Raw genomic sequence first — 26,942 nt, 5'->3', positions numbered from 1 at the left:
TTTCTCATGGGAGAAAATGGGACCACCCCTACCAGGGTGACCTGGGATGACAAGCGACTGCAGTTACAGAATGCAACACCTTCTGCATCCAGGGCCTTACAAGGAAGTCGGGGAGGATCTGAACACATGGAAGAATTTCTCAAAAGTGAAAAAAAGTCCTCAGCATCCATTTCTACACATGCCTTTGGTGCAGAAATATCAGCCACTGTGGACATGCCCTACATTGCTCCCTCGCTACTGGTGAGCACCTTTCATTTTCCCTCCTGCCTCTTTCCTACCCGTGGCACATTTGGTTCAATCATTTCTTTTCTGCATCTCTCATCATGGGAAAGTTTGACCAAAATGTTCAGCTCACAGTTAACAGTGTTCTGGTAATGAATTAAGAATTAACTGTAAATGCAATGAGAAGGCTTTCCAGAGTATAGTTAGAGATTTTCATGGCAATTAGCACTGATTTGCACTACAAGAATGAAAAAAGAAAACACCGAAAAATTGTTTTGAAGAAGAACAAAAAAAGCTAGTCACACATACACAACCGAAAAAAGGCTTCCAGCACTGGCTGCAAATGATACCATTGGATGACAGAAGAAACACACCAGATTAGCCAATTAGCATTCACCCAAGAAAAGCAAATGCTTTGGAGAGAGGGGGGGAAGGAGCTCATCAACAGTAATATCAACTTTACAATAGCTCTGGCAGTTTATCTACCCAAAGCAAGGGCTGCCTCCCCACATTTTTGTGACCCTCTCAACAATTCGGGGGGGGGGGTGAGGGGGGAGAAATGCTAGTTCAACATTATCGCCAGCCAGAATATGGCTCTATTTATGTGACAAGTTGACAACATACAATTTCATGCTTGTTGAACTGATCGGTGTTATATATTCACTGTGAATATTATGAAGCTTCACCATTATAAATATGAAACGGTATACACTTATTCAAAATAACTCCAGCAGTGGCAATTTATAGCTTGGTTGTTTGTGTTCTTAGGAGGTCCAAATGCCACCTTAAGAAGCTGCAGCGTGCAGAAACAGATGTGCAGTGTGACTGCGACCAAAATGGATTGACGATGACCTATGTGAAAGCAAGCTATTACATTTTGGTCTGCATGGCAGCTGACACCGGTTTGTATTTAGATATGTGACTGTTGGGAACACTGTGTCCTTAAAGCTCTGTTTAAACATGGGCCAAGGCATTTGTCTCCTGGACTAATTATTTTACCACCCTTCTATGGCAAGTATCACTTTTTTTCCCTTTAGAAAAAAGGAATGTGAGTGTGTATGCACACACACAGGCACACATTTCCATGGTACCGTGTAAAGTTACAAGTACTTTAAACCTTGGTCGTGTCAGGTGAATGTTGGCAAAAGCTCTCGAATGCCTGCATAACAGGATTGTACCACTTTTCTTGATCAGGTGCCTGGGAACAGGACAAGGCCACAAACCATCAAATCCCAAGCTGCCCCAGCAACTGTTTTTGGTCAGATTTTTCCTCCTTTTCTCTTCCCCCAAACCCCTGCCCTTTCTTTCTCTTAGCAGGCTTTCACCAATGTGCAAGTGTTTACTCCCACAAGGACAAATTTGGAAGAGAGGAGAATAACACAATTTATCCAAATGTGGAAGGAATTGAAGGAACCAGGCACCTTGCTCAAGTTAGATATAAAAAATTTGCATAAGTAGTTTTCCAAGGACAAGGGAGCTATTGGGAACAAAATTAATTGCTTGTATTGTATGCAAGGGTCCCAACCTTGACCGAGTGTGTGGTCCCTTCCTTGCTCCTCTGTTACCTAAGTACACCCAGAAAGTCCTGTGAAGGAGCTCGAGTTAGTTACCCTCTGCAGGTAGACCTAAAAAGGTTATGGTTTACTAATTTATTATTTAATTGAATTATTTATTTTTAGGGAGACCTATCAAAGCTATTGTTTACCCAAGAGTCTTCAACATCTTTATTTGACTCTTCAGAAAAATAAATCCAAAACAGCTGAAATACAGATAAAGTTGTTCCAGGGTTTCTGGTCATTCTTTTGCCTCCTTTTTGTTTGTTTGTGTGCTTAATATTAGGTGACACCCCTAGCTCATGTTTTGAAATCTAGCAAAGGATTCATTGACCAGAATCTTGGATCACTTCTGAGACATTTTAATTATAGTGTTTAGGAACTTCCCCATCCTCACAAAGTTCACTCCCCAAAATCTGCCTTTCTCTCTAGTTTTCCTCTTGGACTAAAGTCAAGATGTTGTTGGTCTGTCTAGTAAATCCAACTCACACGATAACAGAATCACATACATTCATTTCTCGGGGACCTTGGCGGTTCTTATCTCCTTGCTTTTATGATCTCCTAGGAACAGCCAGGAATAGCAATCTGCAGCCTGTTTGTAAAGCCATCTTAGTCTGAACCTCGCCTTCTCCTCTTTTATCACACGGCCGGATTCCACAGCTAAATCCCACTCACCCTGGCAAAATTTGCTCTGAGCTCCATTTCAGAATAATGTAAGTATTCTCTGCGTGTGTGGAACACATCAAAGGTGTCACGGAGAGCAATTATCATTTCAATGAACTATTCATTAATAGAAGATGGTGTGTATGCTTAGCTTAGATGTATTGATATGCTGCCCACTGTACACGATATAGCCTGCAGCTACCAAGTTCATGGTCATCGGCGTGGCAGACAGGCCGCTCCGCAGTTCACACGGCCCCGGTTCCTCTCTGCGCTTGGCTCAACTTTATTTTACCACTATATCACCTAGAACATTAAACGCAGTGCTCAAGCTCTGTGTTAAATCACAATTGTTTGCTATTAAGTGTTCTGAGCTACCCATTTTTATTAACCGTTATTTATTAAATCCTTAATAACATAGATAAAATAGTTAGTTAATTTGTGTGTTGAGCCATGGATGTTAATTTGTAAACATAATAACATACTGCAATCATTTGCATAATAGCATTTTAATCTTTTTAGTAAAAGCTGTAATTCCCTACAAAGTACACTGCAGTAGAAGCTAAGTGACTATTGGTAATAATACAAAAGGCCTGAAAATTCTGATCCTATTATGGTGTTGGAACATACCCAAACTGCTTCCATAATCTCTGAAATGTTACTGTTCTCTGATTTAGGTGTCTGTGTCAAGAATAAAAATGAAGTATAACTGCTAGCAGTAGACTATTTCCTAAGTGTAATTTAGTATTCACTAAGCACCGGCACTTTGCAAATAGCTCTGAGGCTTTCCTTCAAAGTTCCGAGCTCCAGCTACGCCTACGGAGTGAGGAACACCAAGGAACTGGCTCTCCACCCTGTGGTACCAAAGACCGGGCTCTGGTAAATCGTGCTAATTTGGCACAAGGCAGGGCACCGACCACCAAGGATTTGGCGACTGAGTCTTCTCCTTCCTCCTGCCCTACCAGCCTGCTTGGACCCCCTTGAAGTGACTGCCACCCGCTGAGCAGAAGTTTGGGAGAGACTGAGAAAGTAGGAGAAATACTTAAGGAAGTTACTTCTGGGAAAAAAAAAAAAACTATCTACAGGGGGTTTGGTATCTAGAGCCCATTAACACCAATCATGAGACTGTCCGAAAAAGAAAAAGAAGGTAGTTGTATAGAAGTCAGGCCAAGTCATTTTATGCAAGATCTGGTAATTCATTAATCCATCCTGCCACAAACCTTGAATGAATAACTTGCAGTAGTAATGGAGATGGGCAGGTCTATAAAGTATTAGTGTTTAGAATCTGAAACTATGCAAGTTATTACATTATTTGGGGCCAGAAAAAAACACGAAAGTATCTCCTATCATTGTTTTGTGACTAATGACGTCATGGATAAGAAGTCATTTGTCTTCATAAAATGTTGCTCTTGCCAAGAATATGAATGTGTATTTCATTGTGTTATCTCTCGGCCCTTTCCCTTGCTCTCATTCTAGCTGCTTGTAATTCAGCATTGTTCAGCAGGCCCCGGTAAAACACAGCACCCAGCTCTGCTTTTAAATTCTAGACCTCAGTGCGCACTGAGTTGAAAGTAACCTGAGAGGTTAAAGAAGAAGGGAGAAGAGGGTCCTTTACAAAATGGTTTTACACCACAGGCAATTCATGTCATAAAAGCCACAATAAAAGTTTCTGCTGCTAAAAGAATGGGTGCATAATTATAGGAACAAATTAACCTTGTTAAAAATGTAAAGCTGGGGTATGGAGCACAGAGGGAGCCATTTGGCTTAACAAGGCGGTCTCTCGTGTTCATCTTTTTATCTGCTTTGTGTGTTGATCTCATTCAGAGGTGAGCCATCTGCTGGGCTGTGTTTCCACGACATTGTATGGAGACAGGGGACAGAGACAAATAGACACAGAATATGTATAAGGTTACCACACCGTTGCTATACAAACAGACAGTCTGTCCCATGTAGCATCCTGATTCATGATTACTTTAATGGAGTCTAATATCTTTGAAGTAAATCAAGAGGCAATGAACCACTCTTTCCCTGATTCCTCTCCAAGTTTTCCTCCTTGTGAATGTGAGTCTGCATTTTTCTGGCCTCAAAGATATCCAACTGGAGTGATTTTTATTGAGATGACCTCGTGGAGAGTCCAGGAGGTGGGAAAAGCCTAGGACAGGCCCCTAAAATGGTTCACCAGTTTCTTGCAGTGCCCAGAGTATCTGCCACAAAATAGTTGGTCTTTACCCAGAAAAACACAAAACAGTAGATTCTACAAGCAGTGTGCCTAATCAAACATACAGATTCTCACTTTCCAAAATGACTAAGAACTGGATTGACTTCCATGAAAAAAAAAAAAAAAAAACCAGCAGACAACTTCATCTCTTATAACCACAACCTATATTCACCGAAGTACCCGCCAGGAAAGTTCATGATGGTGAGAGATGGTCATGTAACCAGCACCCTGTGACTTGCTATTTATTCGTAGGGGTTGATGCCAATAGACATAACGCCATGGGTCAGGATGCCAAAGCTGTATTTTTCCAGTGGTCAGCATAATGGCGGGGAAGAAATAGGGTGATAAACCAGATGTTCCCAAGATAAGGCAGATGTTATCAAGCCACGTAGTCTAAAGCCGCCTTTAACAGAGGTGTGATGAACACACACACACACACACACACACACACACACACAGGAACAAAACTATTTCGACTCCCCGCAAGATAAGCCGACAGGAGAATGTGCAACTAAGCAGCACACAGGCTGGGTCAGATCATTGCTCCCTGATTTGTGACTCTCCGGGATGAACATCTCGCTGATTTATTCCCAGAATTTGGAATTTTGTGGTAGACTACAAATGCAAAGATAAGTACAACATAAATTTTTTAAATACTCCATAAGTCTCCATGAGTTTCAACATTCTTCAATGTTCTTATGTTACAGCCAATTATCTCCCCACTTAAATGGCTATTATTTTCTAACTTGAAGTCTATGTGCTCCATAAGTGTCATTACCAAGTGTGGCAAAAATCTGGTGGTGGGCTGTAAATTTAATTTAAATGACAAACATTTATTGATTGCAAATTGGAAATTCCAGAAATCTTGCCAAAGCGATTATTACAAATTAACTCAGTCTCTCTACGTAACAGAGGAGAATTTATGCCTCTGATGATTGAATTCAGGTGAGATGGTTTCTACACACACTTCATTTGCTCTGTTTGTTTTGTTAAAATTCCGAGAGGTTTGCCATTCATAGAAAAGTCTGTCTGACCGCGGCACAGTTAGAAGCAGGAATTCATTACCATGGAAGGCTGCAGAATTTCCTCCAAGGAGACAAGTGAGAAAAAGCAGACACCATGCAAATTGGTGGATTGGGTTAAAAATGTTCTGCCCGAGGCAGCAGGGAGATGGAAAGCCCCTTTGTAAAAGGATTCACGAGTCTAAGAAAGTACTTCAACTCCTGAAGGTGGGCAGAAACTTAACCAGGAAGCCAGCCATGGAGTTCTGATTCTCTTCGGAACATTTTTGAGTTAGCATTCTTTTCACCTCCCTCCCTAACCCAACTCATATTCATCAGGGCTGATGGAATTTTCCTTCAAGGTATTTCAAGTCTTGGTTCCCTAGACACTATCCCTTCTGCTGTCACCTTGTCCCTTCCCTGCACCTGCCTCACATAGGGTTAGGAATGCGGCTGGGCCTGCTGTCTCATTTCCCTTACTATCTACTTGACCATGGTTCTTGCAGCTATTGGAATTATCACTCTTAAGTACCAGCTCCATTTTATGACTATGCTGCTTAAAAAACTATCTAAGGATACCCTAATTCCTACCTATCATAGAAACTCTAAACATTTTTAACCGGGTTCTCATGCCAGCTTATATTTTGTACCCACCCCAAATCCAAATGTACTACTCCTCCTATGTTCCCGGAAATGTATATTTTAGTTTGAGAAAACCAAGCTCCTCATCTCCTGACTCCCTCTATGAAAACATTTCCCTCTAATTCTCTTATCAGCCTTGGTGACATTATTCTTACCAATTCCCTCCTTAGCTAGTACACACACACACACACACACACACACAAACACACACACAATCTTGCATTGTTTGCTAATTATTTCACATTTTTTCATTTTGCCTCCCAAATTTTTTCATTAGGAAACAGACCGTTAGTGCTATATAGGTAATCTTCACATTACCTAGTGCAGTCTATACCATTAAAAATACGTGATGGTCAACTCATTTATTATGCTGCACATATTTATTGAGTGCTTTGTGCTGTTTTCTAAGAAAATGTCTAGGAAAATGTCAGTGAATAAGACAAGCAGGTTCCTGCCCCCCAAAATGCTCACAGTCCATGGAATAGCCAAGATTGTGTTGAACTTTCTGATAAGTACAGCATATATGCTCATTTTAGAAAGAAACCAAGTATAATTGAAAGTCTAAAGAAGGAATGTAAAATCTATATTTCTATCAAGATGATCAAATATTCTTGAAAGCTCTAAGCCAGCATTCCTTTGGTGGCATACAGAGGATAACTTACAGACAATAACAGGACACTGCTCCCCACTTTTTGTCCTGTAAACGTTCACAGTATCAGACCTTACAGAGAGTTGAGTAATTGCCCAAGGTGAGTGCTGGCTACAGCTGTGAGCCCTTCTCTCCCCACTAACAAAGGCAGGCTTCAGAACATACTGTGAGATAACGACATTCTCATTCACCTTGTTCTAAAGAACCCCAAGTAGCTGCATTCTTAAGTAAGAATGAATGAAAGATGCCCATTAAAGCAGATGTTAAAATAAAGCAGGGACAAGGTGGCTCACAGGGACCCAGAAGGGTCACTGTGTTATTTAAACTAACCCTATGCCACCCATCTCTACACAGTGCCATGTGGTGAAAACAGTCCTTTATTCTCCTCCTTCAAACAAAGCACAAAGGCAGGACAGGGAAGGAAGTTATGTTGCAATATTTCTGAAACATAAATCTTGCTCCCAGCCAGTCCAGGGACAGTATCCTGTTTTCCTGACACATGGGTTGGATTCACTGGAGGCCGCACCACTGGGCCTCATGTCCTGTTTTCCTAAGTGGCTTCTGAATCACACTTGGCTACCTGCATTCGCACATCTAAACACAGGTTGTGCAAGCAGAGAGCGCTATTTGTGTGTACAGTTATTCAACCCACGTGGACAACTGCGTGTTGGCACACCTTGCTCGCACTCAGGAATTCGCTCTTTCCTTACTTGTGACATTCAATGCCAACCTCTTTTTTCTCCTTCTAACATTACATACAAATTAAACTTCGATTCAAAAGTATGGAATAAGCCAGACGAAGAAATGCCTAGTTACTCCCAGGATTTTAACATTCTGCGTTGACCATTCTCCTGTCTGTAGCTCTAACTATCCTTTTCTTTCTGCTTTGATTTGACTTCAGAAACCCTGTGCCAGTGGTGTCATCTGTGAGTCAGGGGGAAGCGTGCAACTCTAGGGCCGTATTTTATTTTCAGAATCCGAGGTAGAGACCGCCTGTTATTGGCAGATCAGAGGTGGCAGAGACCGTGACTGTTTTTGGCTTGCTCAGTACAAGGCCTTCACAAATGTGATGAGGCAGGGTTTTGGGAACTGGAGGGAAGGAAGCACAGGTTGAAGTCCGCGGTGGGAGGTTTAAAGGCACAGGCTCTGGGAATTCACTTCATGGAACATGCAGCACAAAGCCTCGGCCACTCAAGGGTTATTTTGCTGCAGATGGTCCTTCTTCACAGGAAAAGACACAATTTTAGAATTCCACCTAAGCTCAACGTGCCCGTTTTTCCCCCCATTAGAGGAAAAGATGTCTGAATTTAGCACTAGAGGGCAAAGAGTAGAGGCACGGGCTGTACGCAAATGCTGGGGAAGCTGCTGCTGTTTGCCACGGTGTTGCTACATATGCCTTACCCTTTGCACAGACAAAGAAGAATGGGTCCTGTGACATCAGAGAAAACTCTGAGGGGGGTTTATCTAAACAGTCACTTTTGCTGTCTGTCACCAAGAGAATTCCTGACATATCAATCCTGAGGTCCCGGGCATCTTGATTATTTTGTCTGGCTTCTGATTCTTCATTCCCTATTTACCTGAACTGTATTTTGTCTGGGAAATCTGACCAATTCATCTTCAATGTTTCATGGAGGGAACTTTCAACGACTTTTTTGGTTTGTTTTTGTGTGTGCTGGATCTCTCACCTTTAGCAACGTTGTCAGGTGCAGCCTAATAGTTCTTTGTTGTGGGGGCTGTTCTGTGCATTGTAGAATATTTAGCAACATCCCTGGTCTCCACCCAGTAAATGCCAGTAGCAACCCCTGCCCCTAGTCCCTACAATGAAAAAGTTCTCCAGGCATTGCTAAATGTTTTCAGGGGGCGCAAAACTGCCTTTAGTTGAGAACCACTGGGTTAAAATAACCTAAGGATAGATTAAAATAAATGAACCTTGTGTCTTAGAGCACTGAAAATAATTCAATCAGTGGTATAAACTTATATAGGAAAATACAAAAGTATGTCTTTGCATAGAATAAGCATCTATAGATAACAAACTAGTTACTGAACCAAGTATCCCAAGGTGTAAATGAGGACTACCTCATGCAGGGGCTACAACAGGAAATATGAGGATGCAAGGTCATGGAGTAAGTTGTCTTTTTTGAAACCAGCCTACTAGGGAGGCATTGACTACCATGCCACCCCACCACATACACCTTTTATTTATTCCAGAACCACCATCTACAAAATGCATGGCATTCACCCAATACGGAATAGCTGATTTTCAGATAAGAGTCTATAGAGATGGACATTTTCAAAAGTACTGTTTATTTAATGCAGCATGACTTAAAATGAGCCTGCAACCTGACAAGTGTACTAGATGAGGAATGTTCGTTTTACCAGTTCTAACCAGCCATGTCCTCACATGAACTCTCTAAGACCCGGCTGAGAAGCCTGGGAAAGTGTAACTAACCACAGACCTTCAGCATTTCCTCCCCCATATTCCTCCTCCCCAGCCCTGCCTCCAGCACCTTAAGGCCTCTTCTCAGGCCCACGTAAGGCCCCAGACGGATTAGAGAATCTGAGCCATCGGCAGAACCTACAGCCACCTCAGCTGACCAGCTCTCCCTGCTCATGTCAACCAACACTGGGAGGAAAGATTCTGTTCTATTTTTAAATATATTGAGCAAAGAAACAGCTTGATATGTCTTTGTAAAGGATGGCTGTCACCCAAATTCACTGTTACTCTATTTTTATAAATGATATCGACTTTAAAGTCAGATAAATTGAGGGGTTCAATTCCCAGCTCTTTATTTGTCAACTGTGTGACTTGGAGAAAATCACTTCACCTCCCTGAGACTCAGTGTCTACTGATGTAAAATGGAAATGACAATACCAGTGCCTAAGCAATGGGCTGTTTTGAGGGATGAGTCAAATGATATACATCAAGCACAAGTGTTCCAAAATCTGGCCATTTTGTTATTACTAAGATTGTTATTAACATGTCTATATTCACCATTCACTCATTATTCAATCAGCGCTTCTATGTGCTGGTTGCTAGAAGCACTCATTAAATATTATAAAATGGGTTTTCCTAATGACTCGATCTTTCAACCAGATAACATTGAAGTGTAAGAAATGTCTCCACCGGTGGGTAAAAATACACTCAAAGTGCTTTTATTGGAGTCCAGCACACAGTAGGTAGAACCTGTTAGATGATGATGGTGGTGGTGCTACTGGAAACTAATAGATTTGATAACTTATATTCAATTTACTTGCTATCGTACTCAATGTTTGTCCTCATAGGAAACCATTTATTCTTGAGTCAATGAGTACCGATGATGTGAGAAAGAACTTTTTTCCTCAAAGTAACACTTTAATAAGGGTGTGTTAATATTCTTTATTACAGAGTAAACTTATACTAAGAGTATAGAGCCTGGGAGGCAATTTTCACAACTGAAAAGGTAATAAATTTTGGCTAATGTATAAGTAAATATTAGAGCAGTTGGGTTTGAAGTTTCCAAGATATATAGACATCAGAGCTATGGTCAAAAATATAATAATAAATTGCTCACTTAATTTAAAAACAAATTAAAGATATATATCTAACCCCTTGGTTAAAAAGAAATGTCTTCTTTTGCATTAATTTATATTAGGCACCATTTTCTGTGGGAAATAGGGATAAACAGGTGTAGACTTTTGTTCTTCTTTGTCACTAATTCTTTCACAATCCCTTAGTGTTTCAACATAGTTTAATGCACTGTGTTGTGGGTCCTTAGCCCCCTAATTAAAAAAAAAAGTCCATGTGTGTTCCAAACATTTTTTCACAAAATAGGAAGTGCCTAACAGTGATAAAAAGTCTTTTGAGGACAGCAATGTAAGAAGCCATTATGTTTTCAGGCCAATAATAATCGTGTTCGTCTGGCCCAAGCCAAGTTCAGTGAGAAATTAATTTTCACCAAAGGGTGTCCTTACCTCAAATATGTTTGAAGGCTCATTGTTATACTGATTGGATATTATTTCTGATTGGTCACTGCACCACTTGAGTCCACCCAAAAAGCTGTCTGTATCCAAGTCGTTCACGTCGAGTTCAGAAAGGTCAAGTTCAGGAAGATCTGGGCAAAGAGGCTGGTCTTCACCAACCAGAGCAGCACACTGCAGGAGGCAGGAGGAAAGGAAAAAACCTTCATTAACTTCAGGAATTTATTAAACTGCAATAGCATGTGAGAGGAATTAAGCCTGGTTAATGCAACGACACCACCAAAGCTGGTTTCCAGGGTTTCAGTCCCTGGAAAAAAACATCCCAATTTCTTTAACGCACTTTGCTCTCAAAGGGTACTTTGCCTGATCCATTCGCTCCAAAATTCTACCTCTAAATCCATGCTTCCACAAAACCTTCTCTAGTTCTTCCAGTTAGAAATCAACTAGATTGGTTTGGGCCCCTTTGATAGTCAGCACTTAGCAAGTTTCAAATTATTTTCTGTTTGACTACATGTAAAATTTCACTCTACCCTTAGAGGATAATCCCTTTGAGGGAGGGATACAGATTTGATTTTACCTTGGAATTGACATCACCGGTAACAGGCACTGAATAAACAACTGCTAAATGAAAACTAGAACATAAGAACCCTACTGGGCAAACTTTCTCCATGTACGCTCCTTTAAACCATCAAAATCCATATAATTCATTTAGCAACTAATGATGCCAAGTCCTCTAACTTGTCCATGGTTCTCTTGCATTGTGACTTAAATCTTTTAGTCTCACTTGACTTTTCATGAACTTCTGAACTTCATCTCAAACAAGTCAAAATCAAGTTCCTTGCGATGAAGGACAAAAATCTTTTTTCCTAAAAGACCTTTATATCTTTCACTATGTCTAACACACAAGTCGTGTGTGTGTGTGTGTGTGTGTGTGTGAGAGAGAGAGAGAGAGAGAGAGAGAGAGAGAGAGAGAGAGAGAGAGATTTGGGATCACCTGACATCTGGGAAGAAAAATCACGATAGCATATCACAACCATATTATTTTTTATCATTCATGTATTCCTAAACTATAAGTGAATTCAAAGCAACTTTTCTTTGGCGTTTCAAAAATGATGTTGATATATTAATAGGTTTAAAATATGCTCTACTGTTGCTGGGCTGCTTGTCACCAAGGCCACCTAAGACTGCCATAGTCTTTCACCTCCTTGCATGGAGGAGGTGGTCTTTCTACTGTCCCTCATTGTGGCTTTTGGAGGAAAGTGGACCCCTTCACCAAAGAGGTCAGGTCGTATTCTAATCTCGAACTGGCCATCTGACCGCTGTTTCCTCACTGCACACGATGCAGAACCCCGCCGAAACTTCCTACTGCAGGGATCTCGTGATGCCAGACACATGGGACTCTATCTGACCGCACGCCAAGGTGTCTAAACCAGCAGGCGTCCACTTTGAAGTGGCACCCTCCTGGCCCTGCCTTGGGAGGTCTGAGGGACGCTGTGAAGTCATTCACATACAGGCAGTAGTTGGGCATCAAGCTGAAGATCCTGCTTGACATTTAGATTTTGAATAAAATAAGTTGTATGCAGATCCTGCTCTCGAGCACCCCTGTCGTCCCTGGCAGGCGGCATTTCATGGGTTGCATGCAGCAGCGTGATCGGAGGAAGCAGCTACTGGGTAATGCAGCCAGCAGTGGGCCAGGGGAGGCAGGAAGGTGCCTGGAAATCCCTAAGACTCCAGGCCCCAGTGAGATCCCACAGGGCAGGCACAGAGGCAATGCAAAGAAAGGGCCCTCTTCTCCACATCAGAACTCTCTCCTTATCATTTTATTGGTCTTCCCTTTTTTATTATCCGAGTTAGGCCAAAGTTACAGGTCAGTATACTCGACGAGGGTGATATGTGAGGGGAGGCTGGGCTGAAGTGATTTCATTCAGGTGCAATGTCCGTGGTTTGTTTTGGGTGTAACACTTCCCTCACTGCTTATCCTCTAAGCACAAACACACCGTGTTAACCCTTCCACACCACGACCAACTCAGAGACCAGGGGAGAACGTTTTCAGTGGTACAAAAACTACTAGGATTTAACTGGGGGATAGTCCTTAAACATACACACACACACACACACACACACACACAAGACAGCAACAATGAAAATTAAAGTTAGGAAACATCAGATCTCTATATCTGGCTCAAGTTCCCGCTGTGCAGAGCAGAACTTAGAGACCTGCTCTGGAATGCTGAGGTGTCTGTCCCACCAACTGGGGGCAACCTCTTGCTATCTTTCTCTTTAACTGCCCTCGCTAGCCATGGCTCTTTCAAAACCCTTCGACCTTTCATAAATACGCATTTTTAAGTTACTTCTGAAAACCATGAAAAAGATCAGATCCATTTTTTGGTGTGTTTTACGGTGCTGTCATTCACCTACTTCTTCCCTTTCCTCCTCTCCCGCCCCCCACTTCTCATTTTCACTTTTATGTTATGATTGAAAAATGAGCCCATGCTTTTGCCACTGTTGACATGCTCATAAAATCAGTGCTTCTGAATGGGGCATTCTCCTGATGATCTAAAACACTAAAACACATTAGCGGTAGCAAGTGTTCCTGTTATTCATTTATGTGTGGCCCTTGGAGGGTGCCGGACCTACCAGTCCAGGCCCTGTAGCTGTCCTCATCTGCCACGCTGCTATTTACTGCTTCCCTATACATCTGTAACAGGTGTGCTTTATGACAGGGAGGGATCCACACTCTCCTGGCTCTCTGCAGCTATGACAGCTATTTCACTACCGTAGCCTGAATTTTATAAGAAGATTTAAGAGGATAAAGCGGTTACTAAACACAAAAGGCTAATTATTGTACGTTATTTCACCCCAACAGACTTTTCTCTTAGTTAAGGAGCAGACAATAAATTAGCTTAACTGCACTGATGATAATGAATCATTATAATTAAGTATAATTCTCCATTAACCTTTTGCAGGAATTTTGGTGCCATGGATGGTAAATTTTAAAGAGAGAGAGAAGAAAGGGTGGACTTGGCCACATTAATTATATTAATGAAAAAAAGAATCACACTTCTTTAAAAAAAAAATTAGTCAAGACAGGGGAGAGGGGACAGGGAGGGGGCAGTTCAGAATGACAGTCTTAGCGAGTGTATGTTATGTGAATCGTCTCTATCCATCTCAGTAACCTTATTGCACATCATCTCGTATTAAACTGTGAAACACCGGGGACTCCGAGTAGCCGTAGCGATACAGGCCTTTATTCACCAACGCGCTGTCCTGTCATTATGTGCAAAAGGGCATCATACGTTTTAGGATGACAGCAAACATTAATGATTCAAAAAATGAAAGCTGCCTGCGCTACCTGCTGCTGGTAATATGTCAGACGGGCGGAGGTGATTCCCAGAGCTGCCGTGGCCAGCGCCAGGCTCCCAGCAGCTTGCTGCCTACCGTGCGACGGAGAAGTGACCGGCCAGTTGCAGCCAACCGACAACTCAATCCCCGGCTGGACAATTAGCCTGAGACCTCACCTCCTCCTCGAGACAGAAAGGAAGGGGCCACTGTCCTACATGGTTCTGTCACTTGTTTAAAATGACTCCAGGAATTCCAATGATTAAAGCAAATCTGCCGTGTTTCCATATGATCTCGTTCCCCCATCGACTCCCAGCAGCATCAGGAATAATACATGATGGAAAAATGAAACTACAGCAGCTGAGACCCACGGTGCCGGCCAGACAAGCACCCACAGGACATGCCAGCTACTCGAAGACAATTAGGACTTTGACGCCACTTAGAACCCTGACTCATAATAGCTCTAGGACCTATGAATTATCCATATCTATCCCGCCTTCCCGAGAAATCACAACAACATCAGAACCATTGCAATCTGCAAATACGACCTGCCAAGGCAGGGCGGGCACGCCGAGCCCACATTTGCAAACCCAGCAAAGAGTTAAGAATCCAGGGCATGCCTGGCTAGATAGGAAAAATGCACTCGCAGCCGGCCTGGGCCAAATTATTTTCACTTTAGATGTGTATCGCTGCACCACATGAACATCTTATTTAATCAAATCACGTGTGGCGCTCGACCCTCCCCCTTACCCTACGTGCCCCCAGCTACCCAGAGGAAGCACTTGCAGTCCTGTGCCAGGTTCATTGTTCGCAGCTCGGATCCGCCGTGCACCTCAATTCGGTTCCATCGCACCAGAGTCCACAGAAAGTTTCACTTGTTTCCCAAGTTGCCCAAACTTTCCGAGAACATTGCACTGTGCGGAATGCAAACATGCCAGGTCCTCGACCCCCCGCCAGTCACTCCAGACTCCAGAGATTACGAGGAAACGGCTTGCTTTTTCCCCCGGTATGAATTGTAGCCAGCAGAGACTGTGGAATTGATGTATTGCCGTCTATTTTTACACAAGCAGCGAGCAGCTCCACACACAGTCCTGCATAAACTCTATTCTCTCTCTGGCTTCAGGCAGCTCTCCGTGGTACAGCGAGATTTAACCATTGGCTTCCCTGCCACCGATGCGAATGGAAAACCTTGCACCTTACTTTTTTTTTTCCTTTCTATTTGCTGGCCAAACCTTTCAACCACACACACAGAGGAGTTTTAAAGGAATCAGCTTCGTTGTTCTCTGTTCTGTAAGCAAAGCAATCTAAAATAGCCCAGCAGGATTATTTAGGATTTTTTGAGTTTTCTGTCGGATGAACACAGAGACATGAGAAAAAAAAAAAAAAATCCAGACTGGAGTCAAAACTGACTCTATTTGAGCACATCCATTTTAATATTTTTATCTTCATCTTATTATAAATAGAAATGGCATTTTTCCAACCAGGCCACTAAATACCACTGGAAAGACTTCAGCTTTCTGATTCATATCAATATCTTAGAGCATAAATATTGCATATGAGTAGAAACAGAGCCAAAGGCACATGGAAAGAGTTTCCAACTGCAACAGATACGGATGACAGCAGCTAAGCTTTGATTTGCTCGTGGCATCCCAGAGCCACCTTAAAATAGCAAACTTATTGGAGTTAAGATAAGATTAAGATTCCTTTCCAAACGCTCCCGCCCAGACTCCTTTCCTACCACCCCTCTTCACGCAGGCCCTTCTCCCCTTACAGGAATAATTGCATTGCGAGGAAAGCTTCAGTCCTGGCTGCAATGCCTGCCGAGCCCAGCCCCAGCTCACCTCGATGTCACTCCATACAGAGTCCTGGTTGCACATGTCCCACGCCATCCAGCTCCTGAATGACGCCAGTCAAGCTTTTTCAACTCCAATTCACAGTGACACAGAGCACACACTCATGCAGGCACCCAGCCCCTTACTGAGAGTGAACTGAAGGCACCTGTCTTACTACAGTCCCCAGTCACATGACAAAGCTATTAAAAAGTAGGCTGGGCTGTCACTCACCCAGCCTCCCTTCTCCTGTGCAGCTTGCTGCTCAAACTCGTGACGTCACTCAAAGGCAGCCCTCTGCCTCAGTGAAGTAAGGCTTAAAAAAAAAGAAGAAGAAAAAAAAAAAACGGAAAGAAGAAAGAAAGAAAGGAAACACTTGGACTTTTGGAGGCTTTGAGCATCCTGCTGCGATTAAAGCCAGCTTTGAATGCCACAGACTCTAAACAGAGCCCTGGCCATATAATAACTAAAATCCCCTGCAATCTTTTTTTAATTTATTTTCCTTCCAAAATAAGCAAGGAGCAAAGCTCCCTGTTTCAAGGCAGAGTAACTATATTCTTAGCTACAACGTGTACTCCCCAAAGGACTAGAATCCTAAGACCTCCGAGGGGACTCCAGCTCCGTTTGGGACTAAAACAAGAGCTTATCACATGATGCATTTTTTATGAGACATTTTCTAATTGTGAGAAGTGCTGGAAAGCAGAGAATGGGGCATGCATTTTTTTTTTTTTTTTTGCTTGTTTAATCAACAAAACAGCCGGTATTTGTTAAGATATAAACAAACTCCTCCGCCCAGAAATTGGCTGTCCCCGTGGCAGGAACACCAGCGCCTGAAGTGTCACTGCAGTTTGATATGCTCCTTATAAGGAGAACAGGCAACAAAATACCACCCTTTCGGGTCCCTTCTGATTCTTTCCATTTCTCTCCTAGGCGCCCAGAAAACAAGTGTTAGTAAATACAGCCAGGGTTGCTGTGCCCAGATCAGCTTAGCTTCTGGGCTCCTTTTTTTTTTTTTTTTTTTTTTTAATACATGTAGCATTTCCTCTCTGACTGCCTTAGGGTGCCTTTTTGAATAAACACTGGATTCCAACCCCAGTGCCCTGGGTTGTGCAGTTTGCATTCGAGATCAAGAATGTCCGTGGAGTGAGGAAAAATACCGACACGCTATTAGCAGAGATATTCATTTCCTGAGCTTTTTAATTTTTTTTCCCCCCAGCTTCTACCCTGAGACAATGAGGGCTAATGCAGGTCCAACTGTTTTATGATGATACTACACATTGAATACATAACAAACTCAAGGTACCAGACACCAGCGAAAAACACTTTCCTTAACACTCCAGTGGTCTGATTTAACCCTTCCAAGTTCCAGGCAAATGAACACATGTGTATGTATTTGTGAATATATATGCTTTTATAAAATCTTAAGCCCAGCATACTTTTAAAATCAGCTCAATTATTTTACTGATAAGTTATCTGAAAAAAAAAGTCCCCAGGTGTCTAAACATAATTTTCAAAGCACTATCAACTTAAACACCTATACTTTTGAGGTTAATTTCATATGCTCTCTATTGTTCATCTCCTTAAAAAGAAAAAAAAATGGTAATTTGCTCTAACACCTATATTAAATATAAAGTTCCTCAAATATTAAAGTGAAAAAAAGAAAAACAAAAAAAAAAATCTGGCTGCTTCCTCTTTCAGACCACATGTATTATAAGAGATTTGTGTACTTCTGAAAACTGCAACAAGTTGCTAGTAAATTCCTGAATAATGCTATGAAATTGACAGTTTATCATTATTGGACATAAAAAGCTTTGGCACTTTATAGTTAGCTGAATACATTTTATTGGCACATTTTCCTTCTTACAAATAGTGGAAAATTATTGTAGTTTTAATTTTCGAAATCAAGAAAGAACAGGAAAATATAACCTCAGGAAGGCTTTTATGCATGCAATTAATGGCATTACTCTGCACTCCCCAGAAAAAAAACACTAATTTCCTTCAAAATTATATTCTGATTTAATGTAAAACTACAGTAAATTATTAAAATTCATGGGAAAGGTCATTTGCTCTACCTTCAACACAGTCAACTGTGAAATAATATTGGTCAGTTGACCAAGAAGAGTTGATGTTTATTAATTATTATCAAGTGATCCCTGTATCGTGATATTCTCTGACACTTTCCATTGTGTTCATTGAATGTGAGGCTTCCATTACATCTTTTAAAAATCCCATTCACACCTTTTAGATAAGTTCTTTACACTGGAACATTTTGTATTATTGTTTTTGACATTTTTACCTGCTCACATTGTGTTGTTGGGGTTTTCTTATTTGTTTTTTGCCACCCAATTCCACTTTTCCTTAGTCAAATCAGCACATGAAACCAGAGGTCCTTTTATATGTTTTTGGAGAGTTTTTATTGTGTGTGTTTTTTGTTTTTTGGTTGTTGTTTTTTTTTTTTTTTTGCCTTTACCATCACAAAGAGGGTTAGTAGGAGTCAAATCACTGAAGTGATTTACAAATTACAGCATATTGTATTTTTCCCTCTAATTTCTCTTATTGTACCAACCAAAATATAAATAGATTCTTGGGACAAATTGGAGTACCTTCTACTATCTTTTTAAGTCTAAAAAGTACAACTCTAAGGACAGGGATCTTTTATAAAGGTCTTATAATTTGCTTAATTAGCTCTTCAGATTAAAAGTTCTCTTCTGTCTAGGTTTTGTTTGTTTGTTTTCTCTTTTCTCTTTTCTCAGGAGAGCATAAATTGTTAGCTGCTTCCCAACCGTGGTCCTTTCTGGCTCCCCAGGCAGTTTCTATATTTAATTGTGTGTCTGCCTTGACTGTTCTCTTCTCTCTCCCCGAAACCCTCCTTTCACCCCTTCGTCAACTCTGCCTCCAAGATTTCCAAACATTTAGTTTCAATCAACAAGGATCTATTGAGACCTTACTGTGTCCACAGCAAAGCATCACAAGGACTGCCAAGAAGGCATATGACATGAACACAAGGGAACTCACAATTTTAGGGGGAATGACAGACCTTAAAAACAGAGAATAAGTTGATATGAAAAAACAATGTTCCTTCATGCAATGTCCAGATTTCTTTTCTCCTTAAAACATTCCCTATTTAGGGACAAGTTTCTCTCATTAACCAATACAAGTCACACCCAAATCAACCCCATTTTGTCTCAACAATAGAAAGAGGTGTTTATTAACATCTGTTGAGCGTCCATAATGTTTCATATCTACACAGAGTCTAGAATCAACACTGATGGAGTCTCTCCCTTCAATGGTTCAATTAACACTTCCCAAAGCTCCTACATGGGTAGAGGCAGGAGAATCTATCCTTAGAGTTAATGACAAGAGAGAAAATAAACCTTCGGAGAATAATTTAATTTAATAACAAAAAAATCTGACCAAGTATATAAGATTTGCATTTCCTTCCCTACTCCTGCCCAAAATGACAGACTTGCCCACCCTCCATATTTCAGACAACTGCCCACTTCTAACACTGAAACACAATCAAACCTAAATACATAGGATTCAAATACCCAGGTAGACAATAGCAAAGACAACTGATTTTGATGCCATTGTTGCACATAGGTGACAACACAGAATTAAACAGCTATTAGTATGAATATCTTTGCCCATCATTAATAAGCTTACAATAAACAATAAAAGAATAAGCTTAAGCTAAAACCTTTCAAGGAAGAAAAACAGAAGAAACAGATACTCCAGAGCTTGCCTGCGATAGACATTAAAATCAGTATCTAATATACCACATCTCAATCCATTTTATCTTCAAACAACCCAATCAGAATAATCTGTGTACCCATTTTACAACAGAGAAAAATAAGAACAAGAGTGTTGATAGCAGCTGAAAAGAGCATACAGATTCCTGAAACCCCTTCTAGGACGAATTAAAGTTTCATACATCAAAATAATATTCATTCCCCCATCAACAGCACTGCAAAGACTCCTGAGGCAACTTTATATAACTGGAAACATGCCTGGGAATACTGCCTGTCTAGAGCATTCTTCCACAAAAGAAAGGGATCTTCCAAGAATTGCTAATATTTCTAAAGTTAATCATTACTAACAGGCATTCAATTGCTTGCTTTAAATACTTAGAGGGTTTAATTGATCCCAATATCCCACATCAGTTTCTGAGCACAGGCTCTGAGCCTCTGGGACATGTTGGAAGCTGAGGCTGTGCAGGGCACCAAAGACGGTAACAAGGTAGGATATTAACAAAACCCTCTGGCCTATGAACATTCTAAAATCAAATCTTATTTTACACAAAAGCACCTTTGGGGAAACAGAGAGTCGGTGGGCAGCTGTAATGCCCCTAGCATCCATTTATTTGTTTATTTTTCCTAAACTGGAGGTGATAGACAACCTCAGTAACTACCTCTCATCTCCAATAAAAGCTTCTGCAGACCAGCTCTACGCAACTGAGTCAGCCTGCATTTTAATGGGAATCTCAAAATCTACCTTTGGCATTTTTCACATTAAAACAAAAGATAACATGCAAATTAATTTCAGTTGCGGTCAATTGGACTAATCTAAACAGAAAGCAAGAAGTATGCTTATTAGGCCCACAGATAAGAGACTATATATATATATATATATATATATGGTTAAAATCTGATTTTGTCTGATGTTTAACACTCCTGTATTTGTGCATCTACAGACATTTCCATTTACCTTAATTATTTCAGGTTATTTCACCTATAATGAAGTGAGTTATTGATTATTAAGACAAGAAATGTTCAACAGGATTATTTAGCAATGTGTCTTTACTAAAACTGAAAATAAAGCACATCATATTTTATTAAGTTTGGTGCTATTTAAAAATGTAAAGTGCTACTGAACCTAAAAAAAGAAAAACAGAGCCGTTCCCTTACTAACAAAGATATTTTATCCCCCAATTACAGTTAGTGAAGGCCAGAAAAAAAACTGAGGTACATAAATTCTTACATTTAAAATAATATTTGTTAGTCAAACATTTACCCCTGGTGCTTATTTCTAGAACTTGGGCCCTAATGAACTTAAGTTGTTGTGATTTTAGGGTAGAAAATTGTATTTTTCAACTAGTCTCAAACTAGAATACTTAAGAAAGTGAAGCTTTTTTTTAATCTTTTTTTTAATCCCATTAGACAAGCCCTGGGAAAGTTTTGGTTATTTTGCTTTTCTTTGTGTTGTACATTTTTACAACGCTTTGATATTTGAATTTCACTCTAGCAGAGCTAATATATATCCTAAAACTGTGATGTAGAAAGAAAATAAATTCACATATTGAGAAGCAATTAGCTTAAGGTCTAAGCTAAATTTTGGATGACACATCAAATCTTACTTTGTGTTTGCTATAGCCCAAATAGACACGAGATTTTTGAAGTAGAATTCTATACCCAGAAGACCACTTCGAAGACTGACCCCCACACTTACAGCTCAATCAAAAATAGATGTTAGGTGCTACTGGAACAATAAAAAATGGGTACACATTTTTCTAGAGGACAAGCAGGTGATGTGTATCAAGCATGTTTAAAATGGGCATCCTGTGAACCCAGAAATTCTATTTTTAAAAATTCATATTAAAGACATAACAGAGGGATGTGTGCACAGGCTTTTGGTGTGAGGATTGTCAATGCTATATTATTTCCATTACTGAGAACTTGAAAGCAGTGCAAATGTCCGACAGTAATGACCTAGTTAAATAAATTATAGAGCAGTGTGTTTATTCATAGATATAAATTCACTATGTATGTCCAATAATATCATTAAAACTGTTGTAAAAATATATGTAATAGCATACTAAGAAAATATTCAAAAATATAGTAAGGTTTAAAATTATGTTTGAAGAAACTATAATCAGAACAAATTTACATATAAATATATACACTCCGAAAAACAAGAGGAAAGAGGACAAGGAGATTATAAAAAGGTTTAATAGTGGCTGATGACATTAGAAGTACTTCTTAATTTTCTTTGTGTGTGTGCCCTTCTGTAATTTTTAAGTTTTCTGTGATAAACTTACATATATCTTGTGTTTAAAAGGAAGCCATTTCTCTCTATTTCAGCAAGTCTAGCAGCTCCTCCACTCAGGCTCCTGAGCAGCCCTGGGGAGGTTCCTACCTGGCCCTTTGGAGCCCTCTGAGCCCTAAATTATGGGGAGAGGGAAGGTATTAACCACTATTAGCTTCCCTCAAAGATGGGCCTATGCCACTGATCCCCAGCTGCCACTACCCTCTGAACTTCGTTCCTCAACTTGTAATTTTTCCAATTAAGTTAAATAAACTTCCCACTCAAAAAATGTAATTATCCTTGGTAGGACTAAGGGCATTTCAGTTATTTATACAAAAGCATTTATTTGTTAGTCTTATTTTTTCCCTTCCCTTCTAGCATCTAATAAAGTTCACAAGCACATGCCAAGGGGGTTGGGGAGTGGGAAAAGCAAAGGCTTTAAGAATGTCATGGTTAAATTATTAAGAAAATTTCTCAAGAAGGGATTTTGTTGACGGGGAAAAAGAAGGGCAGTCCGGGAAGGCTTAGGCATGAGCTGTTGGAAATGTGGCTTCTACTGGAGGGAACTGAAACTGACCAGGTAAGGAAAATGCGGTGCAAGTTTCAAGCCAGTGTGACTTGCCAGTGAACTTCTGGGACACAGTCTGTTCCTAAATGTGGAGCAACCTATATACATGCTGCCATCCTGAAGCCCTGTGCTTAGGCAGAAAGCTCGCTCTGGGACCTCCAAATGTCACATGAAAGGTGAACTCCCCTCTCGCCAATGGAAGGCTGACTAGATGCACAGGAAGACAAGCTTTGCTATCAGCCTCTTCGAGTCAGTGTTCACAGTTTCATGGGCCTTCCCTGCAAACCACCTTTCCTTCACTTGGGTTACCATTACTTTGGCCAATAAGATTTTTCATGGGAAGAGAAGTAATAAGGTTGGAACCAAGGCCAAGCTTACATAGGACCCTATGTAATCCTATGAGATTACATAGGATCAAGTTTATCTGATAAGTAGAGTGAATTTGTAAATCTTAATTTAGCCCAAAATGGAAGGAAAACGATAGTAGAAAGAACATGGGTCTTTATTCAGGTGTGTCACTAGCCCACAAGTCAACTTTGGGCAGTCCACTTAATGATTCTCAGCCTCAGTTTCCTTATCTGTCCAAGGAGATGGCCAGACTCAATTACATCTAAGATCCCTGTCAACTCTCAAGCAAAATGATGTGTCTGCCTTGACAGAGACAGGCAACTTGGGAAGACCTCTTTGGCAAGGGGAATCCAAAGATTTTATCACATAAAAGGCACTGGAAATCAGGGAGGAGGTATAAGAAAGGTAGCCAGTGCTCAGCTTTGCCAATAGGACATGGCTCCATCAGTTTTCATGAAATATGCATATTTTACTTCCTAACCATTCCAGAAAAAGATCGCAAGAGAACTCATGAAATATAATATGTTATTTATAATACTTCCAACCATGCATATTGCTGAAAAGACCAACTTCTACACACCTAGGTTTCTTACACATCTCAGGTATTTGCCCCAGAGAAACAGCAAGCTGTCCTCTTGTCTATCGTTCATTTTATTAAGTGGCACAAATCATGAGTAGAACCAATCCCTATTTGCACAATAAGGGTGAAAAGCACACACTGATGTGAAAGAGACTTTTTACTTATGCCAGCATGTGGGTGCAATTTAACATACTTACATGTGACTTGGTTTTACAACAGGTTAGGAGTATATCCACAGAAAGAAGATTTAGAAAAGAGGATGGATCCTAAATTCAGCATTCTGTACATAGGAATAAGGTCTATAGCACCTACGGAAATAAGAGCTTAAAATAATCCTTTTGCCTCCTACCACCACAACACCTCCCCCCTTAAATAAAAAGCTCATTATATTTGGTAAATGGAGACGTCACCTCTTCCTCTTTTTTAATTTGAGGGGGAATCATGAGTTATTACTGTAGGGTGTGGAAGGAGGAGAGAAGGACACATGCCTAAAATATGTTATCATGGAATTATCAGCAGCTGTATTAAGCCAAGGCCATATCACAGGATAGACAGTTGATGCATCAGTGGGAGTTACAGAGTTTTCCTATTCAGCTGTTTTCTTTGTGCATACATCCCTATTGAGCAGGAGGCAGGTCTGTGCCTCAGAGCAATCTAATGCACACAGCTTGGAGACTTTCCTTTAGGGCTGAATGAAGAGCCACAAGCAGCTACATTTCCTAACAGACAATTTGAAGAGGGAGCACCGGGGTAAGCAAAGTAAGACCAGGTATATGATAAACCTCCTTAGGACAAAGCCTTAATAAACCACCAGTGACCCTCCTTCAATGCTGGCTGGTCAAGCAGTAGTCACTAGCATGATATAGTTAGCTTTACTTTTCCTGCAACCAGGGATAGAGGCAACAAGAAAACTAACAAAATAAAACTTCATTTCTGTGCCTATGAAACAACCTCCAAAAGGCAGTTAGTAAGAGTTTCCCTTTTAAACAGGCCCCAAGTTCTATTATTCTTTGAAGATCCCACGTTTTTCATTGGCCCAAGGAGATGATCCAGAAAGGATTCTTTTGTTATATATTTTAAAAACAAAAATCTCTATCAGCTCCTGAGGTGTAACTTTCTACCATCTATCTTAGATCCATTTCCATGTAGTGCATCTAAAAATAGGCCACACCTAACCTTTTGCACAGCCATACAATGCTACTAAGTGTGAATCTAACTCAGCACTCTCTTGTGGGTATTCTCAGAGGGTGCCCTCTTTGTCTTCTCTGTTACATTACCCTATGTTGAATATTGAATAAAACACAGGCCAAGAGTGGTTTGCTAGGATGTATCTTGCACTGCAACCACTAGGATAGCATATTTGAGATTTGTTATTTTGATTTAGACTGAATCAAATGAAACTACAGCTAATAATGTTCTTAGGGGAGGAAGTCTTTTAAATAATAATTAGTGTTCAATAAACCTATTAATTACAATTCCAATATTATGGTTGTGGAGGCTTTATACTTTAAAAGTATAGTCAAATCAATGAAAACGAATGGACTTCAATTGTACATCAACATGTGGATAAATTCCACCAATAATATGAAGTGAAAGAAGGCAGACACACCAACAGAAGTCCACACCTTATTATTCTATTCTTTATATAAGTAAGTACAGAAACATATATACCTAATTTATGCACTTGGAAGTCAGAATTGAGGTTGGCTTTGGTGGTGGCTGAGAGCTAGGGGCATGGTCTGGGCAAAGGGTTCCAGAAAGTTAGTTACTGCTGTCAGTGCTTTTTACAGGGTATGTTCAGTTAGTGAAAATTCATAGCGCTAAACCCTTATAATATATGTACTTTTAAGTATTCATATACTATAATCAAAACTCTAAAATGCACAGAGAAGAGAAAGGAGACTTTCCTACATTATAAAACATTAAAGTTTGCTATCTTTCTGTTTAAAAAATTCTTAATGTTCACCTTATCTTCTTAAAGAAGCCATTAAACCACGTGGACAAACAGGAGTGGAGCAGAAATCAAAGGACCTGTGGTCCAGATTTGTTTGTTTGACCTCGGACAAAGCCACTTCCCCTTTCTAGATCTATTTTCTCTTCTATCAAAGATGGGATAGGATTGGGTGTTTTCTGAATGTATTTCTTAAATGAATGAAATGAGGAAACTGCCAACTCTAAAACTGTAGTATTTTGCCCTTTGTTGAAAATTCATTTTTAAAGGGTGTCATTGAGTTGGTTTGAAAACGTGACCCCCTTCTCAGAGACACAGCCTTTGGGGTCAAGTCCATGCACATCTGACACTTAGGTCCATCTGTATGATCCAAAGACAGTTACCTAAACTATCTGGACCTCAGATTCTTCATCTGTGAAAATAGCACTATAAATATCTATTTTACATGACTGGAATTAGGGTTAAGTGAAATATATCTGAGCCCAGTGTTGGCATGTATTAAGTACTCCAGAATGATACCTGCTATTCACATACAAATACTTAGAACTCAATTTAACATCAAGCAATGATAATTGCATAAGAGTAATTGCATAAGTTTGCTCTTTGCCTGGCTTCCTCACTTAAAAAAAATAAAAAGATCTAGACACAATGCATAGCAGACTTTCTTTTGAAGTCTTACATTAAGCTGACTATGAGTGCACACAGAATCACCTAAGCTGTGCCCTGATACCAAGGGTCTATTGGTTTTTCATATATCCTGAAGAAAAGTAAATCCAGCCATGTACTGGTCTTGACCTGGCCCTCTCCAAAGGAACCAGAATCAGCAAGTGCAGAAAACAGTTCTTGGTCCCATTATGCTGGCCAGAGAAGCTATTTGAGCCAAAGGTCAAGATTTTCTCTGTTAAGAAACAAGACATCTATATGGTGCATGAAAACTGACAAGATACCGTGAGTTTGCAAATGAGAGCAGAACCTCAAAGTGTCAAATCATGTTTTAAAATGATGATATCTATGGGAGAAGAATGTAAAACAAAGCCACAGGAGCAAAACGGTTCAATATAAAGTCCATTTGGCCACCAGTGGCCTATTAACTGAATTGCCTTAGTAGTCACATTCCTCTTGAAAATTTGTGATTAATCTTGCCATCCCTTTTTAAACTAACAAAATGACATAAAGGATATGTTATATTTTCTCTTAGATATTTAAAAAAAAATTTAGCAAGTAATTTTTCTGTGCAATGACATGCTGACAAGTTGGCATCCAACTTGAAAACTGTGCTGTCCAACAGGGCAGTCCCTAACCACATGTGACTACCAAGCACTTGAAATGTGTCTAGTCAAAATTGAGAAACACCATAAATGTGAAATATACATAGGACTTCAGAGCCTTAGCATGAAAAATCAA

General features: G+C 40.3%; 1 protein-coding gene across 8 annotated transcripts in view; it reads right to left on the bottom strand.

The window, feature by feature from the left end:
• Positions 1–26,942, bottom strand: part of PPARGC1A (PPARG coactivator 1 alpha) — a 655,697-nt gene that overhangs the window by 81,380 nt on the left and 547,375 nt on the right. For 3 of the 8 annotated variants that reach the window (XM_080640301.1, XM_080640304.1, XM_080640300.1), the window contains one exon: positions 10,897–11,076. In XM_080640301.1, coding sequence (XP_080496427.1) covers positions 10,897–11,076 — 180 coding nt within the window. Of the gene's footprint in view, positions 1–10,896; positions 11,077–15,010; positions 15,363–16,012; positions 16,271–26,942 lie in introns of those variants that run through there. The other 5 variants (XM_080640299.1, XM_080640305.1, XM_080640302.1 and 2 more) reach the window with 4 other exon arrangements.

This window comes from Plecotus auritus (assembly GCF_963455305.1).
Source record: "Plecotus auritus genome assembly, chromosome: 1".
Lineage (NCBI taxonomy): Eukaryota > Metazoa > Chordata > Mammalia > Chiroptera > Vespertilionidae > Plecotus > Plecotus auritus.
The sequence above is the reverse complement of the archived record's forward strand: the minus strand, read 5'-3'. Positions and strand labels throughout refer to the sequence as shown.